At 39.0% G+C, this 21,613-nt stretch overlaps 1 protein-coding gene across 1 annotated transcript in view; it reads left to right on the top strand.

Annotated features, from left to right (window-relative positions):
* LOC136858297 (uncharacterized) overlaps positions 1-21,613 on the top strand; it is a 285,771-nt gene that overhangs the window by 190,537 nt on the left and 73,621 nt on the right. The window contains exon 11 of the mRNA XM_067137726.2: positions 779-910. Coding sequence (XP_066993827.2) covers positions 779-910 — 132 coding nt within the window. The remainder of the gene's footprint in view (positions 1-778; positions 911-21,613) is intronic.

The raw sequence follows: 21,613 nt of genomic DNA, 5'->3' as shown, positions 1-21,613 counted from the left end.
GATGTATTGCGTAAGTCTGATTTCTAAGTAATTCTGAGTTACAAGTAGTTTTTTCTCTTCCCCTTGATATACGTATAAGTCAGGTTCAACTGTAGCTCACAATTCTATTAGTTACAGACCAAGTGAGTTGGCCGTGTGGTTAGGGATGCACAGCTCTGAGCTTGCATTTGGGGGATAGTGTGGGTTTGAATCCCACTGTCAGCAGCCCTGAAGGTGGTTTTTCATGATTTCCCGTTTTCAGACCAGGCAAATGCTGGGGATGTACCTTAATTAAGGCCACAGCCACTTCCATCCCACTCCTAGCCCTTTCCTGTCCCGTCGTCGCCATAAAACCTATCTGTGTCGGTACGACGTAAAACCAACTGTAAAGTTAATTACAGTTTGAAATGCTTTTCCTGACCCTTTTCAGTCCAGCAAACAAATTGGGCATTGCATATAAATTTGATGCCTAATTGCTATAAATGAACATTATAGATCAGCAGGAATTCATTTCACTACTGCGTTCTGATTGTAATCTAATTTTACACAAATGCAGAGATTCCTGGAGGTGGAGAGTTACTTCTCGCGATATGCTTGGACAATTATTTCTCATAATACGCTTATTATACACTTTTAAGGAAATAGGAAAATATCAAACAAGAACTTAAAAATGTGAATGATTAAGTTGAAAAATTATACCATGGCACCTTAAAATCACCCTCTTTCCTATCAGCAATTTTTTTTTATTACTAAGGCCTCAACAATTTCTGATCTGATATCTGTTGATTTTCTTTTACAGAGCAGCTAATATTGATCATGGACATTGGACAACCCCATATTTTGATTGTGATGGAAAATTTCCAATGTGGGCAATTACCTACTCTGTTCCCTTCTTTGGTTGGGACAGCTTAAAAGTGAAGTTGGAATTTAAGTGAGTACGAGTTTCTTTAACAGGTTTTACATACACTAGATTATCCCTTGCATAAAACACATTCATTATTTTCCACAATCAGTATTGGTAATTTTTTACTCAAATTTTCTTTTAAATATACTCTCACTTCACTTTTGCAGTATGTGAAATATCTTGGATTGGAGGATATTTCTGAAATAATTATGTTTGTACTAAAAAAATTGTTTTGTAACTCTGGTTTGGAAGCAAGATGTGAATGAAGAACACTGTCTGTAATGTCGTTTATTTTGCCATGTTTTGATATATTTCTCTATTTTAGGTCAACTCAAGATCGTATCGGTAGTTTTTAGCTTTCGTGTCTGTTTGTTTCTCACAAATATAAGGATAAGAAGCTTCCACGTAATCAATACTTTATTTAGTCTGTTTGTTTGTTTGTGTGTTTGTTTGTTTGTTTGTTCGTTCGTTCGTTCGTTCCACCATCACAGTTAAAAGGCTGTATAGATTTCCACCAAACGTCATATTTAGAGTCTACTCATCCAGGAGCAGGTTTCAATATGCATATTATTTAAAAGTCACTGAATAGACTTGGAGTTTATATGAAAATTTAAAGTTTTAGTTGAACAGTTCCACCTTTTCAATACAAAATTTTTGCAATGGGGTTTATGTTACAAATGAAACATTTATTTGGTACGAGTTTCAACCTAAGGTCAAGGTCATCATCAGCCAATAACACAAATTGCACAATATATCAAATGGTCCATAAACAACGTACATATGCCATAAAAATATTGCGGTTTGATGCTATAAAGTTAAAAGTTGAAGATGAAAAGTAGTCACAGTGGTGATAAAAGTTTTAAATTATGCATAAAATGCATTAAAAATAAGGCACTTAGCTGCCGTTGAAGGACGATTCAAGTTGATTAATCTGGATGCTGAAGGTTCTTAAACCTTGCGTATCATTCGTTACAAAGTTCTGATAGCTATAAGTCATTATATGGTAGCAGTGGCATTTAGAATTTAAGTTATAACCTTGCAATGAATAATGTAGAAACATTAACATTGATGCCATTCAAAGAGCTTCTAGTTTGATGTCCTTAAAAACTGAAGTCGAAAGTTGCGCATGAAGGTCAAATTATTTCTATGAAGTAGGTGGTGAAGATTCGCAGTTCAATGCAGGAACAAGGGGACTGATAAATAATAATAATAATAATAATAATAATAATAATAATAATAATAATAATATCAGCCAAATTAGCTTGAAAAATGTTGTGATCAAATAGCACAAAATAATAAAAATAATAAAAAGTAATGAAAATATAATATGTGACTCACCTTGCACTGTGGTGTGTTGGACGTATTGCATAACTTCTTTCTTTCCATTTGATATGTTATGCAATTTGTGTTATTGCCTGATGATGACCTTGCCCATAGGTCGAAACTAGTATCAAATAAATGTTTCATTTGTAACGTAAACTGCATTGCAATAATTTTGTATTGAAAAGGTGGAACTGTTAAAACTAAAACTTTTAATTTTCTATGTAATCACAGTTCAACAACAGACCAATCAACATGAAGTTTATATCTCTTAATTAGTTTATGCGAAGACCTGAAGAGTTTTGTTTTGTTTTTCTCTCAATTTTCTCTTACACTATTGATTATCTCCACCAAACTTTATATTATTTACTATCTGCGTCTCACGAGAAGTCGCAGCAACTTGTAGGCACAGCATGAGTAACAGATACTACACTAATTTACAAACATTAGTTGTGATAAACAGTACGAGCTCTCTGAAAGAGATGCGTGTTCATTATTAAACTGTTCATTACACAGTACTTACAGTAAATGTGTAACTAAAGCGCAATTGCACTACCAATTTGAAACTTCACAGCAACACCTTAGTTCACAAGAATCACCGCAGGCGGAACCGACGTTTCTTGTCAGGCCTTGAGATTTGAGATTAGCGCATGCGCAGCAGCCATGCTTACCTTCCGCACCCGTTACCCCGCATGCACGCGACTTCTCATTAGACGACCACAGTAGTGTCTACTCTTTCTGCAGTAGATTTTTATGTGCATATCATTTACGAATCACCGAATAGACAGCCGTTTTGTAGGAAGACCAGAAGAGTATTTTTCAAATTTCTTTTACATTATTTATTATACTGCAACCAAACGTCATATTTAGAGTCTACTCACCCAGGAGCAGGTTTTGGTATGCATATCATTTAAAAATCGCTGAATTAGTGGGTTTATATGAAGACCTGAGGAGCTTTTCTTTTCCTTTCATTCAATTTTCTCGTACACTGTTTATTGATTTTATCTCAACCAAATTTCATATTTAGAGTGTACCCATCTCGGAGCAGATTTCGATATACATATCATTTAAAAATCACTGAATAGACGGGATTTTTATAGGGAGACCAGGAGAGTTATTTTCAATTTCCTCTTGCACTATTGAATATATCTTGGCCAAACTTCATATTTAGAGTCTACCCATCCAGAAGCAGGTTTCGATATTCATGTCATTTAAAAATCATTGAATAAACTTGGAGTTTATAGGAAGACCAGAAGAGTTGTTTTTTCTTTTTGATTTTTTCTTACACTATTGATTATATGTAAAATCTGTAGACTATATGTGAAACGCCCCTTCATTTTAAATTTTTTTGTTATGTACGTATGGTTCATGGTGTGGGTTACTGTAGTCACGTCGTAGCTCGTAAACCATGGGCAACGGCTGAATGGCCTAGTAAGTGGTCCTCAGAGTCGGGATACCTGTTCCTATGGAATGGGATAGGGCATCTTGGACATATTCTGAGTTTTGGCCCTCCTTGTGCTCAGGCAGCTAGGACTATACAATCCACCAGTGGTCCCTAACCCGTTAGAGGAGAGATCCTCGCTTGGACTATGTGTAAGTAGGGTAGCATCCTGCTTCATGAATTTACCAAGCTCGGAACATTTTAAGCAAGCCTTGGACCTATGGGAGTAACAGAGTCCCACTCTCATTTGACAGGCAAGGGACTCCTTGGAAACAACTTGGCAAGCAAAATGGAATTTGATGGGGGGCTATCAGAAGTTTCATTTATGTATTAATGCCTCTTTTACAGTAGCGAAGTTACGGCTCGATGTCCTCTCTTACACTTAACCCCTTCCTAATCAAAATCTTAAATAAAATACTGTGATACTTAAAATAGTTAAAACTACATAAATTAATAGAATTGAAAATAAATTTAAATACATTACTAACTAAATATAAAAACTAATTAATAATATAAACTCTTAATAATGACTAATCCTTAGGCACACCCACATTCATACTTCAATCATTCAGTCAGCTGTCCTCAGCAGGTAGTCTAGGCAGGTGACCTTAAATATTTGTAAAGAGCTAGTTTCTCTGACCTGAGCTGGCAGGGATTTCCATAATCTGGCACCAGTCACCACAAATGATCTATTAATTTTATTTGTGCAGTGCACTGGAATAGAAAGAAAGGATCTGGAGCGTGTATTTAATTTGCGAAATGACGATTAAAAGGTGCATTTAGAAGAAATATACAGTGGCTGACTTTCAGATAACACTCTAAATACCATTGTTAAAATGTGTAGCTGCTGACACTTATCAGGTTTCAGCCATGAGAGAGCCTGATAGTATGGGGTGATTTGAACATCGTACCCGATATTGTAAATAAATCACAGGCAAGGCTTATGGAAGAAAGAAGAAATGGCTGAGTCAGCAAAGAGGATGCATCTGGATGTACTAGGAGTCTAAGTGATATTTGGGTAAGGGGAGATACAGAGGAAGAGATAGGGGATTACAAAGTGCACTTGACAGGTGTCAAAAAGGGTAGAGGATGGGGTAGGACTGTGTGTTAGGAATACTATTACACGCAACATACTTTCTGTTAGACATGTAAATGAGTGAATGATGTGGGTAGATTTGGCATTTAGAGGAATTAGAACAAGAGTCTCAGTGTATTCACCATGTGAGAGTACAGGCGAGGATGAAGTTGACAAGTTTTATGAAGCATTGGTGATATCGTAATCAGGGTAACAACAAGGATAGGATAGTGCTAATGGGCGATTTTAATGCAAGAATTGGAAATAGAACAGAAGGATACGAAAGGGTGATTTGTAAATGTGGGGAAGATATGGAAGCTAATGGGAATGGGAAGCGTTTGCTGGACTTCTGTGCTAATATGGGTTTAGCAGTTACAAATACATTCTTCAAGCGTAAGGCTATTCACTGCTACACATGGAAGGCTAGGGGTACCAGATCTGTAATAAACTATATCTTAACAGACTTCAAATTCAGGAAGTCTGTTAGGAATGTACAGGGTTTTTTGGGATTTTTTGATAATACAGACCAATATCTGATCTGTAGTGAACTAAGTATCTCTAGGCCTTGGATAGAAGAAAGTGAAATCTGTCTGCAAACGAATAAGGATAGGAAGTCTCCAGGATGAGGAAATTAGGCAGAAGTACATGAGTATGATTAGTGAGAAATTTTGTACAGTTGACAGTAAGCAGGTTCAGGATATAGAAAGAGAATCAGTCGCATACAGGGATGCTGTAGTAGAAACAGCAAGGGAATGCCTAGGAACAACTGTGTGTGAAGATGGGGAAAGCTAACATCTTGGTGGAATGAGTAAGTGAGAGCAGCTTGTAAATGTAAAAAGGAGTATCAGAAATGGCTCCAAACAAGGGCCAATGCAGACAGGGAATTGTACGTAGATGAATAAAACAGAGCAAAACAAATAGTTGTTGAATCCAAAAAAGAAGTCTTGGGAAGATTTTGGTAATAACCTGGAAAGGCTAGGTCAAGCAGTAAGGAAACCTTTCTGGACAGTAATAAAGGATCTTAGGAAGGGATGGAAAAAGGAAATGAACAATGTTTTGGGTAATTCAGGTGAACTCATAATAGATCCCAGGGAATCACTGGACACTTGGAGGGAATATTTTGAAAATATTCTCAACGTAAAAGGAAATCTTCCTGGTTGTCACAAACAACCAAGCTCATGGGGAGGAAGAAAATTATGTTGGTGAAATTACGCTTGAGGAAGTGGAAAGGATGGTAAATAACCTCCATTGTCATAAAGCAGTGGGAATAGATGAAATTAGACCTGAAATGGTGAAGTATAGTGGGAAGGCAGGGATGAAATGGCTTCATTGGTAATGTACCTTCAGATTGGACAAAAGCAGTAATTGCACCTATCTATAAGCAACAGAACAGGAAGGATTGCAACAACTATCAAGGTATCTCATTGATCAGTATACCAGGCAAAGTATTCACTGGCATCTTGGAAAGGAGAGTGCTTTCAGTGCTTGAGAGGAAGTTGGATGAAAACCAGTGTGTTTTCAGACCACAGAGGGGCTGTCAGGATCATAACGAGAGGAATAGACAGTTATGTTTATGTTTCGTAAATCTAGAGAAAGCATATGACAGGGTACCGAGGGAAAAGATGTTCGGCATACTGGGGGACTATTGAATTAAAGGTAGATTATTAAAATCAATCAAAGGCATTTATGTTGACAATTGGACTGCAGTGAGAATATATGGTAAAATGAGTTCTTGGTTCAGGGTACTTACAGGGGTTAGACAAGGCTGTAATCTTTCACCTTTGCTGTTCGTAGTTTACATGGATAATGTGCTGAAAGGTATAAAGTGGCAGGGAGGGATTCAGTTACATGGAAATGTAGCAAGCAGTCTGGCCTATGTTGACGACTTGGTCTTAATGGCAGATTGTGCCGAAAGCTTGCAGACTAATATCTTGGAACTTGAGAATAGGTGTGGGTTACTGTAGTCACGTCCTAGTTCGTGAACCACGGGCAACGGCTGAGTAGTCTAGTAAATGGTCCTGAGAGTCGGGATGCCAGTTGCTATGGAATGGGAGTGGGCATCTCGGACAAATTCTGAGTCATGGCCCTCCTTGTGCTCAGGCGGCTAGGACTATACAATTCACCGGTGGTCCATAACCCGTTAGAGGAGAGATCCTCACTTGGACTATGTGTAAGTAGGGTAGCATCCTGCTTCATGAATTTACCGAGCAAAGAACATTCTAAGCAAGCCTCGGACCTATGGGAGTAATGGAGTCCCCCTCCCATTTGACAGGCGAGGGACTCCTTGGAAACAACTTGGCGAACAAAATGGAATTCAATGGGGAGCTATCGATATTAATGGGGCTTATAAAAGAAAGTAGAAATGGCTGAGTCAGCAAAGAGAATGCATCTGGATTTGTTAGGAGTAAGTGATATTTGGGTAAGGGGAGATAACGAGGAAGAGAGAGGAGATTATATAGTGTACTTGACGGGTGTTAGAAAGGGAAAGGCAGAGCCTGGGGTAGGGCTCTTTATCAGGAATACCATTGCACGCAACATAGTTTCTGTTAGGCACGTAAATGAGCGAATGACGTGGGTGGATTTGTCATTTGGAGGAATTAGGACTAGAATTGTCTCTGTGTATTCTCCATGTGAGGGTGCAGATGAGGATGAATTTGACAAGTTTCATGAAGTATTGAGTGACATCGTGGTCAGGGTCAACAGCAAGGATAGAATAGTGCTAACGGGCGATTTCAATGCGAGAGTTGGGAATAGAACTGAAGGATACGAAAGGGTGATTGGTAAATGTGGGGAAGATACGGAAGCTAATGGGAATGGGAAGCATTTTCTGGACTTCTGTGCTAGTGTGGGTTTAGCAGTTACGAATACATTCTTCAAGCATAAGGCTATTCACCGCTACACATGGGGAGCTAGAGGTACCAGATCCATAATAGACTATATCTTAACTGACTTTGAATTCAGAAAATCTGTTAGGAATGTACAGGTTTTTTTGGGATTTTTTGATAATACAGACCACTATCTGATCCGTAGTGAACTAAGTATCTCTAGGCCTTGGATAGAAGAAAGTGAAATCTGTCTGCAAATGAATAAGGAAAGGAAGTCTCCAGGGCGAGGAAATTAGGCAGAAGTACATGAATATGATTAGTGAGAAATTTTGTACAGTTGACAGTAAGCAGGTTCAGGATATAGAAAGAGAATCAGTCGCATACAGGGATGCTGTAGTAGAAACAGCAAGGGAATGCCTAGGAACAACAGTGTGTGAAGATGGGGAAAGCTAACATCTTGGTGGAATGAGTAAGTGAGAGCAGCTTGTAAATGTAAAAAGGAGTATCAGAAATGGCTCCAAACAAGGGCCAATGCAGACAGGGAATTGTACGTAGATGAATAAAACAGAGCAAAACAAATAGTTGTTGAATCCAAAAAGAAGTCTTGGGAAGATTTTGGTAATAACCTGGAAAGGCTAGCTCAAGCAGCAAGGAAACCTTTCTGGACAGTAACAAAGGATCTTAGGAAGGGAGGGAAAAAGGAAATGAACAATGTTTTGGGTAATTCAGGTAAACTCATAATAGGACACTTGGAGGGAATCTTCCTGGTTGTCACAAACAACCAAGCTCATGGGGAGGTTGGAAAATGATGTTGGTGAAATTACGCTTGAGGAAGTGGAAGGGATGATAAATAACTCCATTGTGATAAAGTAGCAGGTATAGATGAAATTAGACCTGAAATGGTGAAGTATAGTGGGAAGGCGGGGATGAAATGGCTTCATAGAGTAGTAAAATTAGCATGGAATGCTGGTAAGGTACCTTCAGATTGGACAAAAACAGTAATTGCACCTATCTACAAACAAGAGAACAGGAAGGATTGCAACGAAACTATCGAGGTATCTCATTGATTAGTATACCAGGCAAAGTATTCACTGGCATCTTGGAAGGGAGGATGCGATCAGTCGTTGAGAGGAAGTTGGGTGAAAACCACTGTGGTTTCAGACTACAGAGAGGCTGTTAGGATCAGATTTTCAGTATGCGCCAGGTAATTGAAAAATGCTACGAGAGGAATAGTAAGTTGTGTTTTGTTTTGTAGATCTAGAGAATGCATATGACAGGGTATCGTGAGAAAAGATGTTCGCTATCTTGGGGTCTATGGAATTAAAGGTAGTTTATTAAAATCAATCAAAGACATTTATGTTGACAATTGGGCTTCCGTGAGAATTGATGGTATAATGAGTTCTTGGTTGAGGGTACTCACAGGGGTTGGACAAGGCTGCAACCTTTCACCTTTGCTGTTCGTAGTTTGCATGGATCATCTGTTGAAAGTTATAAAATGGCAGGGAGGGATTCAGTTAGGTGGAAATGTAGGAAGCAGTCTGGCCTATGCTGACGACTTGGTCTTAATGGCAGATTGTGGCGAAAGCCTACAGTCTAATATCTTGGAACTTGAAAAGAGGTGGAATGAGTATGGTATGAAAATTAGTCTCTCGAAGACTAAATTGATGTCAGTAGGTAAGAAATTCAACAGAATTGATTGTCAGATTGGTGATACAAAGCTAGAACCAGTCGATAATTTCAAGTATTTAGGGTGTGTGTTCTCCCAGGATGATAATATAGTAAGTGAAATTGAATCAAGGTGTAGTAAAGCTAATGCAGTGAGCTCGCAGTTGCTTTCGGCAGTATTCTGTAAGAAGGAAGTCAGCTCCCAGACGAAACTATCTTTACATCGGTCTGTTTTCAGACCAACTTTGCTTTACGGGAGCGAAGGGTGGGTGGACTCAGGATTATTCATAAGTTAGAAGTAACAGACATGAAAGTAGCAAGAATGATTGCTGGTACAAACAGGTGGGAACAATGGCAGGAGGTATTCGAAATGAGGAGATAAAGGCTAATTTAGGAATGAACTCTATGGATGAAGCTGTACGCATAAACCAGCTTCGGTGGTGGGGTCATGTGAGGCGAATGGAGGAGGATAGGTTACCTAGGAGAATAATGGACTCTGTTATGGAGGGTAAGAGAAGTAGAGGTAGAGCAAGACGACGATGGTTAGACTCGGTTTCTAACGATTTAAAGATAAGAGGTATAGAACTAAATAAGGCAACATCACTAGTTGCAAATCGAGGATTGTGGCGACATTAATAAATTGACAGAGGCATAACAGTCTATGATTATATCTGTATGTATGTATGTATGTATGTATGTATGTATGTATGTATGTATGTATGTATGTATGTTATAGACATATATTTACAGTGGCACACATGTCAGTTCCCGATTTGACATGCACCACTTGGACGTATTTAAACATTTGTTATCATATGGCATTCCCCAGACTAAGTAATATCAATCATTGCTTGATATACTATATCTGAATATATTAATCAGCTGAGGATGACCCAAAACGGGGGGTCGAAACCGGTACTGTAGTATAATAATGAAATGAAATGTCATATGGCTTTTAGGACGGGTTTGACACGCCAGGTGCAGGTCTTTCTATTTGACACCCGCAGGTGACCTGCGCGTCATGATGAGGATGAAATGATGATGAAGACAACACATACACGCCCCCGTGCCATTGGAATTAACCAATTAAGGTTAAAATCCCCGACCCGGCTGGGAATCAAACCCTGGACCCTCTGAACCGAAGGCCAGTACGCTGACCGTTCCGCCAACGAGTCGGTAGTATAATAATTCTAATAAACTGGTATGGTAAGCTGGCCCATAACAATAAAGACAATGCAGAAATTCTGGCTAAACATTTCAACAAGCTTTTAAATTGTGAGGAACCTACAGAACTCCTTCATTTGGACACCAACACCCCCATAAAAACATCACCAGAAAACATCAATCCCCCCACAATAAAGGAAGTCTACCAAGCTCTGAATAAATTAAAAAACTACAAAGCGCCAGGAGAAGATCAGACCTTTGCGGAAATCTGGAAATATGCAGGAACCTCAGCAAAAGTTGCCCTCCATCAACAACTTGTCTCTGTTTGGATTAAAGAAGAACTACCAGAACACTGGACAACAGCCCTCATTCATCCTCTGCACAAAAAAGGGGACAAAACCGACCCTAATAACTACAGGGGAATCTCTCTCCTAGACATAACATACAAAATATTTTCAATAATCATCCTTAATAGGATAAGTTTACAACTTGAGAAAGAACTAGGAGAATATCAAGGAGGTTTCAGACCCTGGAGGAGCTGTCCTGATCAGATCATGAGTCTTAAGTTGATAATGGACTATAACAGGAGAAGAAACAGAGATATGGTGATAACATTTGTAGATTTCAAGAAAGCTTATGATTGCATCCATAGAGAATCTCTGTTTAAAATTTTAAGACACCTTGGACTACACCCCAAATTAATAAACATGATAAAATTGACTCTCACCAATACCAAGTCAAAAGTGAAGTTTAGGGGTGAAACATCAGAGACATTTGAAATTAAAACTGGACTACGGCAGGGAGATGGGCTCTCACCACTATTATTTAACTGTGCTCTAGAAATGGTAATGAGGGAATGGTTTAGAAAATGTCCCCCCAAAATAAAGATTGGCCAAAAAATCAAAACAAATTGCCTGGGTTTTGCTGACGATTTAGCATTACTAGCAGTGGACATAAAAGAAGCAAAAACCCAGATATCAGAACTTCAAAACATTGCAAATAAAATTGGCCTCAAAATATCATTTGAAAAAACAGAAATTATGCCCCAAAAACCAACACAGCTAAAAGAAGTCACCATAAATGGTAATAAAATCAAAATAGTAACTCAGTTTAAATATCTTGGAGAAGTAATAACACATAACTTAAATGAAAAAATCTCAATCCAAGTAAGAACAAATAGATTAGCTAAAGCACAAAAATTAACATGGGATATCTACAAAAAGAAATGTCTATCAATAAATACAAAAATAAAACACTACAACACAGTTATAAAACCGGAAGCTACATATGCAGCAGAAACACTCTTTTACCTGAATAAACAATCAAAGACTGACAGACTTCAGAAAATTGAAAGGAGGATTGGAAGAACCTGTATCAACAAGAAATATCAGAAAGATGGACAGTGGCGGTTAATACCTAACAAAGTCGTGTACAAAGAGCTAGAACCCATTACAGATACTATGCGTAAGAGGAGACTGGGATTCTTTGGACATATCATGAGGATGCAGGACTCGAGACTTCTGAAACAACTAGTACAACACAATCTCGTCTCAAAAAATACCACAACAGGATGTAAATGGATCAGAGAAGTAAGAGAGGATCTGAAGGAAATAGGCCTTACAACAGAAGACACCAAAAATAAGATAAAATTGAATACAAAACTCAAGAATACAAACCTCCGCTTTACCCTTACAAAAAACAAACCAACAACACGCACATTTTCAACTGAGGAAAGGGCACGAAGATTGGAGCGTCTGAAGAAGTACTGGGAGGACCGCAAAGCCCGAACAATCCCTTCAAAGAGACCTGAACGACGGACTGACTAAAGTGATCCTATGTGGTCATAAAAGAAGAAGAAGAAGAAGAAACAAGTATTGATAAGGTGGAATTCCTTTCCTATTTATAATTTTATAACAGTTGTAATTCTTCTTACATCAGACAGACCAGAGGAATTTTAATATAAGGTACTCGGAACACGTCAGTACCCTGAAGTACAATAAATTTTCAGCTGTAGGACAGCATAGGCGTACTATAATCACAAATTCAGAGACATAAAACAAGATATGCAATATCTCAAAATCATCAACGAAGGACCCCTCCTTAACATTACTGAAAGCTGCTTCATACATATAGATCAATATTTTAACCCGAATCATAATGTTAATTACATTTCAGAAAAGCGAAATATCTTATTTGACCTTCTAATTCCCATTTTTAGAAACGTCAAACCAACAAGTCATAGTTCAGTTTTTCATAATACCTATTCACAGCACCTTTCCTCAGCAGGCATCTATTTTCCCACATCCCTCATCCCCGCCTTAATTCCCCCCTTTCCCCTCCATCCCTCTCCTTTCCCCGACCTCTCCCCTTGCCCCACTCCCTCGACCCTTGCCGAGCTTCTCTCTCCTTGCTCTGCCCCTTCCTTTTCCTTTGAATGTCACAACCGATAGTATGAGGCACACAACCATACACCATGCACCACACTCCGCAACGAGAGGTAAGTCTCGTGTAACCTATGTCATTTGACTAACACGCTCTTTCTTTCCTTCTATTAATTAATTTTACCTAATTTTATCTATCATTTATTCAGGTTAACTTCATGGACACTGCAATGAATTGTGAATTTATAACGGCCACAAATTAAGAATGTGTCAGATTTAACCATATCTTCATGTGCCATTCTGACAATGTCCAACGGCATTTCAGCATGATTTTAACAAGCACTACGGGAACATTTCATTTTTTTTATGTTGGTCGATGTGGAAACACCATCTAGCAGTTCTGCGTCAGCTGGTGGTTATTTACAGCGGCATCCAGTGGCTTGCATACTGCTAACACCACTCAAGTAGATTTGGTGTTTGATGATCTGACTACAGAATCAACATTTACCAGTTCCCGTTTTTCAATTGAAATTGTAATGATTAGCAGTGATGGAACTAAAAATTCCATGAATATCAATACAAGAAAGAGTCTGGATGACGAGCATACTCCAGATGCTAAGAATTTAGAGCCTAATTTATTTTTCAGATTTTACACTTAGTTCATCCCAGATTTTAATGTTAATTGCATGTTTGTACATTAGTTTTCATGTAATTGTGTGCATTTACATTTGTTTGGTTATTAGATGTATTACATTAAGGCTGAAGATGGCCAGCCAAGGCCGAAACTAGTCCCTAGTTTAGTACTGTAATTCAATAATATTGCATAATATAGTATTGAAAAAGGTGGACCATACGATATTAATTTAATAATTATTATTGTGAACACCATAAGTTTGCGTTGCCTGTAAATAGCGACACAATGTGCGAAACACCATAGGTCTGTGTTACATGTGCACATTACATTGCCTGTGAGTAGTACCATAATGTGTGGAATACCGCAAGTCTACGCTACTTTTGATTAGTACCGCAACATGACAAATACCATGGTTCTACTTTCCTAGCGATAAGTACCATAATGAGGGGCTGATGACGTGGATTTTGGACCCGTTTAGACTACAAGCAGCATTGATTCAGTAATGTGCTTTAGAAGCAGTCCATTGGTCAATAATACTATTGTTTAACACTAGTTTCTGGGACTGTAATGCATTGCGGGTCGGATCCACTGATTGTTTTAACTTCATATCCATCCATTCATTCTTTGACCTCACGTTTTGAATTCTTGTCAGTGGAGGATTATGGATTTTTAGCTGTCTTTACATTTTGTCTCATTTCATGCCATTAGGGGCCGATGACCTAGATGTTAGGCCCCTTTAAACAACAAGCATCTTCATGTTTATTGGTGTAATTAAGGCCATTAGGCCTTCTCTTACACTAAACCATTGAATAGTTGCCTGAGATTCAGAGGTCTACTTTATTTCTACATGATAGTACACAACTCTGCTGAGGCATTGGGAGCCCCTCTTTCTCCATAATGCTTCCCCTCGGTGGACACCTTCCGACATTGAGGCCACTGTACCCAAAATTGTCAGAAAAGCCTTCCTGCAAATTTGCATGTCCACTTCACCAACCGTGACTTTGTAAATGTTGTTTGTGTGTCTCCTACTGCTATCTGGATCATCTGTGCATTTTCTTTAACAGGATTAATATTCATACAACCAAAAATGTACGTATTTTGTATATCATTGTAAGCTAGATTCCAAAATTCAAGAAAAAATTTCTCACATCCATCCGCATATACTTCACCGAAACACTTTTTCACACAACCACAACTTGAACCTTGAGATTTCAGCACTTTCATGACACCTTTATAGTTCTTATACTCTTTTCCACAGTTTTGTTTATTTTCAACTTATCTGTGCCAGTTATCTGGATTACCCTTCCTTTTGCAATAATTTCCATTATTTTTCACATTTTCAAACACATTCCCCTCCTCTAACGCTGCCATTGTTGTTAATGTTCTCAGTATCGATTTCCAACATATCTGCTGCTCAAGCACTGCAATATTGATATGGTTAACTAATTATATTATTAGATTATAAGTGTATTATCCTTCTAAAATATTCTCTTCTGTAAAACGTTATATATATATTGATAATACTGTATAAGAGTCATTCACATATATACTTTCTCCTTTGGAACATTATGTATTATTTTCATTATCATGCTTATGCACTAGTTCCACTACTTGCCTCTAGAAGGCAGATGTATCGCAGTGGTGGCTTAGACAGTTCTTAATATTACAGGTAAGGGCAAATCCTGAAACACAAGAACTTCTGTATTTAACCTAATTTGGTTGCTGAAGTATAGCCCAACATCACGACAGATACATCTCTTATGTAACAACAGATGGCAGCTCTTAACTATGTTTTCCTTTCTGAGGGTTAACCCATTTTTGCGGGCATGCCTTCAATTGTACTTTGTACTAAAATCTAAATTCATGAATATCTCCATTATTATAACTCATATGGTAAAACTGTATCAAACGAAAGAGATTGAAAACCGGATTTTCTGTAATATTGTTGTGTACATTTTTTTGATAGAACTAACATTGCTGAAGATTGTGGAAAATGTAATATTCCCAAATATCTCTGTAGTTATTATTCATAAAGTGAAAACTGCATAAAAGATCAGAAATTGTATTTTACACACTTTTATAATGTACAGTTAGAAATTTCCTATTTTGGTCCACTTAATATTGCAGCACAACTGTATACTAATAAAATAATACACAGGATGTTCCCAAACATGTAGGAAATAATCGGGAGATGGTTAGTACAAACCAAAGCAACATAGAAGATCTGTGTAAACATATGCCCTGCGGTCAGTCATTTATGAGCTAACCCTATGTTAGTTATTAAGTAGAATGAGGGGAGAGTTCATATTTAGGATTAAGTTTGTAGTCAGGCATGCTGTTATGGACATTGCAGTACTTTGCCAGCTTGTGGAACAATGTTTCCATCGAATACATGCAAGGCCTGGAGTGTTTGAACGTGTCCGACAATCATTCAGGAAGGCATTCAGACGCTTGGTAGACATTTTGAGTGCTTCTTGTATTAGAAATCCCTGCTAGTATACCAACATGGCAACAACTACTCAACATGGGATGTACCAGGTAAGGCTATTAGAAATACAGTAGAGCTTCGAATACCGATCAACCAAACCAGTGGTTAACCAAAAGTGTCGCAGTCGGTAAATTCAAATTTGCACGCCATGTAGAAATTCCACTAGTTGTGCCGTTTGCAGTGGCAACTAAACATAAATGCGTTTTTCTCAGCGTTTCCAATAATATTACATAATAAAACAGTTGAAAAGGGGTGCTCGGGAATATGGAGTTGGAAATGCAACAATTTTGGACATTGAAATGAACAGGGGCACCATTACAAAATTTGCGAGTGTACTTGACAATGAAGATGGAAGGTTTTTACTGCCTTGAGATAGCTGTGAAGTGGTTTGAACAACAACAAGAATGTGATGCTGTTCAGTTGCTGTCTTTAAAGCGTTTGCAAGATTTAGCAGCAAAAAAAAGAAAAAAGATCAGCTCTGAAGCAAAAGAAAATGTTGGACTTCTTTTCCTAAACAGTAGGCCTACTTTAATGAATTATTTTATGTCATAAATATATACTAGCTGATGTACCCGTGCTTCGCTACGGAATTTTACCTTGTATACAGAATTCTAGGTTAGGTAGTGTACACGTTGTGAGCAAGATTGTATTAAATTGCATTGCTCTTCACGTTACCCTAGAAACGCGACGGGGAATTCACCAAACGTCTTTTCTCATATGAAAACTGGGTTAGGGCATTTGCATTGTAAAGGTAGGCCCGCTTACCTACCATCAGTCACAATCAGGATGAGGAGTTCTTATTATAATGTCAGACACTCACACTCCACCTGCCTTTCTACATCCTCAGAAAGACTGTCTGAAATGAACATAGCTCACTACAATGACGTCAGTAAGAATGGCGCGTTTAAAAGCAATGCTTCCATATGAAATAGTCGATCAAATGAAAAACCACACATTTTCTCACTTTTAACGAAAGCTGCCGATCTAATAGTCCAAAGTTCCAGAGCTGGAACGACCAAGCAGCAGACAGCCGTGATCCGTGAACACCCTTCGTCTTTTTTTGGCGGGGGGAGTCGAATAGTGGAGAGTACCTGAGCAAAAACTATGTCTTTTTACTAATCTGTTTCCTAGGAGTACCCGATGAGTCAGAAAATCTCAATTCAATACACGGCAGCGGAAAAAAATCTATCTGACTTGGAGACAAATTTTTCCTCCAAACCAGAGAAGAAACCCCCTCCTCACTGATGAAATGAATCTAGAATTTATTAAAAATGAAGAGGAAGAAGCTTTTCTTAAGAAACGGCTCTTTTCCGGGTTGAACTTTAGGTTGTTCAGTGAATTGTGGAGCTATAATTTGGAATAGACCTAAATTGTAATTCTAGACCAGGTGATACTGCTACTACTGCTGCTGCTGCTGCTGCTGCTGCTGCTAATAAGTGAGCCTCTGGCTTAAGTGGGCACACTGCTCATTCAAAACAGCTCGTCAGAGTAGGGTTGGAATAGCTGGAATACTATGATGAACCAGTATGTTACGTACCAGCAGTATCAGAAAGTGTATGAACCAGCGGGATGGCATGCTAAAGAAGAAAGTTTTCTAACTCCCCAGCCATTTCTCGCCAATATTCAATCAGGCTGTTATACTTGGTACACAGCAGTAATCCCAACTATCGGAGTTGAGTGAAAGTATAAGAGACAAAGAATATCACAACAAACAATGGTCAGAGAAGGCTAGAGAATTCTATGTTCCGGTATACTTGTGCTTTATTGACTACCAATAGGCCTTTGATACCGTCAGATGGAACCATCTTTGGAAAATTTTGGATGACATGGGTTTGCCACTCCATTTGATTGATCTCCTCAAGTCTTTATATAAGGAAAATACAGCCACTGTGAAGATTCAAGACAAACAGTCACAGCAGTTAATGTACGAGGGCTGGAGTCCGTCAGGGATGTATCCTGTCACCGTTATTTTTCAATTTCTATGGTGAATATGCAATGAGAACTGCATTAGATGACTGCAACAAAGGATTTTCCATTGGGGGATGCAAGATCAACAACTTGAGATTTGATGATGACACCACCTTGATAGCATCATCTGAAGAGGAGTTGATAGAGCTGATCAAGAGAGTGAAGGAAGCAAGCCTAGAAAATGGATTACACTTAAATCGACTGAAACCAAAGTCATAATCGTTGATCGTAAGAACAACAGTCCACATATCCAACAGATTGGAGGTTGTGAAGTTTTACATCAGTATGTATATCTAGGCTCCTTACTATCCAATTCTGGTGGTTCCAAAGATGAAATAAAGTGAAGAATTGCAATGGCAAAGGTAGCAATGATCCATCTGCAGAAGATCTGGAAAGATAATAACATCACCATCAATACAAAAAAAGTAGCTCGTTGAATCTCTGGTCTTCTCAGTCTTCTTGTATGGCGCAGAAACGTGGACCATCCTCAAATGTGATCGTGAACGAATAGAAAGCTTTGAAATGTGGTGCTGGAGGAAAATGTTGAGGATTTCTTGGATAGCTCATTGCATGAACACATCAATCCTGAAACAACTTCAGATAAAAGTTTGTCTATCGTGTAAGGTCTCCCAGTGGATCGTATGCTACTTTGGACATATAATGCACCGAGATGGTAGTCTTCAAAAGTTTATTGTTGAGGGCAAAGTCCAGGGAACCAGATGAGGACGAGTACCAACAAGATGGATTGACATGGTAAACGGCCCCCTACAGAGTTCTCTCAGAGTAACCACATTGAAAGCTTTTGATAGGGAAGAATGGTGGAGTATGGTTCATCGGCTAGATGGCTGAATATTATGATAGTCACACTGCCTCAGTCGTGAGGCGAAACCAAGAAGAAGGAGAAGAAGAAGAAAAATGATTGATATGCTGTACTGTACTTCCTATACAAAACTTGCAAAATCTGTAACTTGAAAACTGTCGACTGTGGAACATATGTTCATATGGACTTTTTGTGTTTTGGCAACATCATGTATAGCCTAGAGCAGGGCCACTCAGGGTGCATGCATTGTGCACGGTGCAAAAGATGACTTCGCTTGGTTGACCAGAGTGCAGACCCCCACTCCTTGGTTTGGAGCAATAGCGCTGTCTCTCTCTTCCTCACTTGCTCCGTAGCGCTCCAAATCTGAGCCAAGCTTAGCCGAGTAGCCCAGAGACGAAGCGTTGGTCCGATCCGAGCGGGACCGATGCACAGTGCACGGAGCTCTTGCGCCTCGATTTGCACGCGGGAGATTTTGGGCGTTTGAGAGGCCCTGGCCTAGAGCATGCTCCAGTTATCTCTGACGATTTTCAAGAAATTCTGTCAAGCCACTTACCACAATGTTCAGACAGACAAAAATTGACCTGAGCCAACTTTTGTATACCTGATCCGAGATAAAAACAAAACATGGGGCAAATAGTTGAACTATACAGACAGAATTGTAGTTCTATTTTCATAGGTAGTGAAATGCAGTAGAAGAAAAATTGAGAGGTGTAAATTGTTTGTAAAATCTATAATATAAATGTTACTGAACTTAAACCTCAGACTGCCTTTATTATTTAAAATTTTGCATGTACTGTTAGTATCGTGTAGACCTTCCTCTAACTTGGCCAAGTGCAACAACTCATCACGGTATTGATTCCACAAGTGGAAGAAACACCTGTGGAGAGATTTGACCCATGCCATTTGGATTGCTACCCACAGCTTCCTTTTATTTGTAGGTGCAAAGTTTTGGGTGTAAAGTGGTAGTGGTGATTTTTGTTTTAAGAGGAAGTACAACTAGGCAATCATCCTCTCTGAACAAATTAAGTAAGCAAAGCAAAGTCATCTCCATACAGGCCATGAAGGACCTTGGAGGGGTGGAAGGTGAAGGTTTCCACTATTCGTAACCTCGGCACATGATGGGGTAGAGTGGTTAGCTATACGCCCAGCGGCTTTTGCCCCCAAGAATTAACCTAGTACTCAATTTTTGATGTAGGCTGAGTGAACCTCAGGGCCATATGCACCGCCGAAATGGGAAATCTCGTTTCTTAAACTTTACGACTTCCTGGCGGGGATTCGAGCCCGCGTCCTTCCGGGCGAACCGAGCACGCCTTTACCATCTCGGCCAGGCAGCCCCTGAACAAATCAAGTGGGGGAGAAAAAAATTAAGATAAAACAAAATTTATTAAACAAAGATTTTTTGAAATTAATTACGAAAAAAATATATTAAGCCGAAGAGGTCACTAACGGATCAAGAAGGGAATGCAAGTTCCCTGTGTAAAAGAATGTTTGAAATTTACACACCCTTGATTAATCCACTGTCATGCATAAAGCGGATGACGAGACCAGCAGTATTAAAATTATAAAATTTTATTTACAACCACCTTTTCAATACATAATTTGTTATAATCTCAAGTCTATTGTTTATATTATGTTGATCATTGATAATCACTCTCTTATTATGACATGGATACTATTTTGATCATATTTAAACTCAGGGCCCTGACCTAGTCTTTGTGCATTAATGGCTGATGATGATCGCTATGCCAAACGAAACATGTCCCATTATTTAAGATACTTCATGATTATACTATAATCCAATGAGTATATTGTAATGTATTGAATAGGTGGTTGTAAATAAAATTTTATTATTTTAATATACCAATTTCAACACAGTTCCATTATGAGATTAATTACATGTAGATCAGCAGTAGTCGCGTCATCAGCTAGTATGAGTTTGAGTGTCTCCTGCAGGCTGAGGTTCTGTTAGAGAGATAGGCACACTCTGTGAGGATGTGGACCACAGTGAATTCGGCACCACAAGAACATACTGGTCTTCCCTCTTTAGAAGGTAATAAAGCGTAGTAGATCTTCCATGGCCTATCCTCAGCCTACACAAAACTATGACCTCTCTCAATTAAGGCCGGAAAGAGGACCACCACACGGTAGTTGTCTTCTTAATTGTTCTCAGCTTATTGGGAGTTCGGATAGCTAGCTACTCCGATTCCCAGGATGCCAAGATGGTTCAATGGAGCTGAGAACAAATATCCCCAGCAGGTACATCCACAGGTCTAGGAGGTAAAAGTACCACTTCCTTTGCAGCTTCATACGCAAGTTCATTTCCCACAATTCCAGTGAGGCTTGGAAGCCATGCAAAAGTGATTTTGGTGCCAACATCACATAACTAGCTAGATGGTCATGAATCTGCTCCACCAGTGGGTGTTGCAGGAAACAGGTGTCAATAGACTGCAGAGAACTCAGGAGTCGGTACACACAAGAAAGTGATTTCTTTCGTTACGCAGTGCAAACTGCAGAGCTTCTAAGATGACAAAAAGCTCTGCGGTATACACACTAAAGAAACTAGGAAGGAGATCATTCATGCTTACATTATCAGTGATGAAAGAGCAACCCTCATTATCTCCAATAAAATGGATCTCACCACCACGTCCTATAAATGCTTTGCAGGGTTCATATCAGGTGAGTGAGGTGGCTACAGCAGTTGCTGAAACTCCTCCAAAATGCTCCTTGCACCATTTCTGGACAACTTGAGCCCGATGACATGGTGCATTATCTTGCTGGAATATCTCATCGTTTTAGGGGTACATGAAGTCCATGAAGGTCTGCCAGTGGTCACCAAGCAGTTCAGCATAGCAGTCACTGGACATTGACCTGTTCAGGTGAATCAGCGGATCTAGCCCATGCCACGTGAACACATCGCACACCATTATGGAGCTACCACCAGCTTTTAAG

This window comes from Anabrus simplex, chromosome 1 (genome assembly GCF_040414725.1).
Source record: "Anabrus simplex isolate iqAnaSimp1 chromosome 1, ASM4041472v1, whole genome shotgun sequence".
NCBI lineage: Eukaryota > Metazoa > Arthropoda > Insecta > Orthoptera > Tettigoniidae > Anabrus > Anabrus simplex.
The sequence above is the reverse complement of the archived record's forward strand: the minus strand, read 5'-3'. Positions and strand labels throughout refer to the sequence as shown.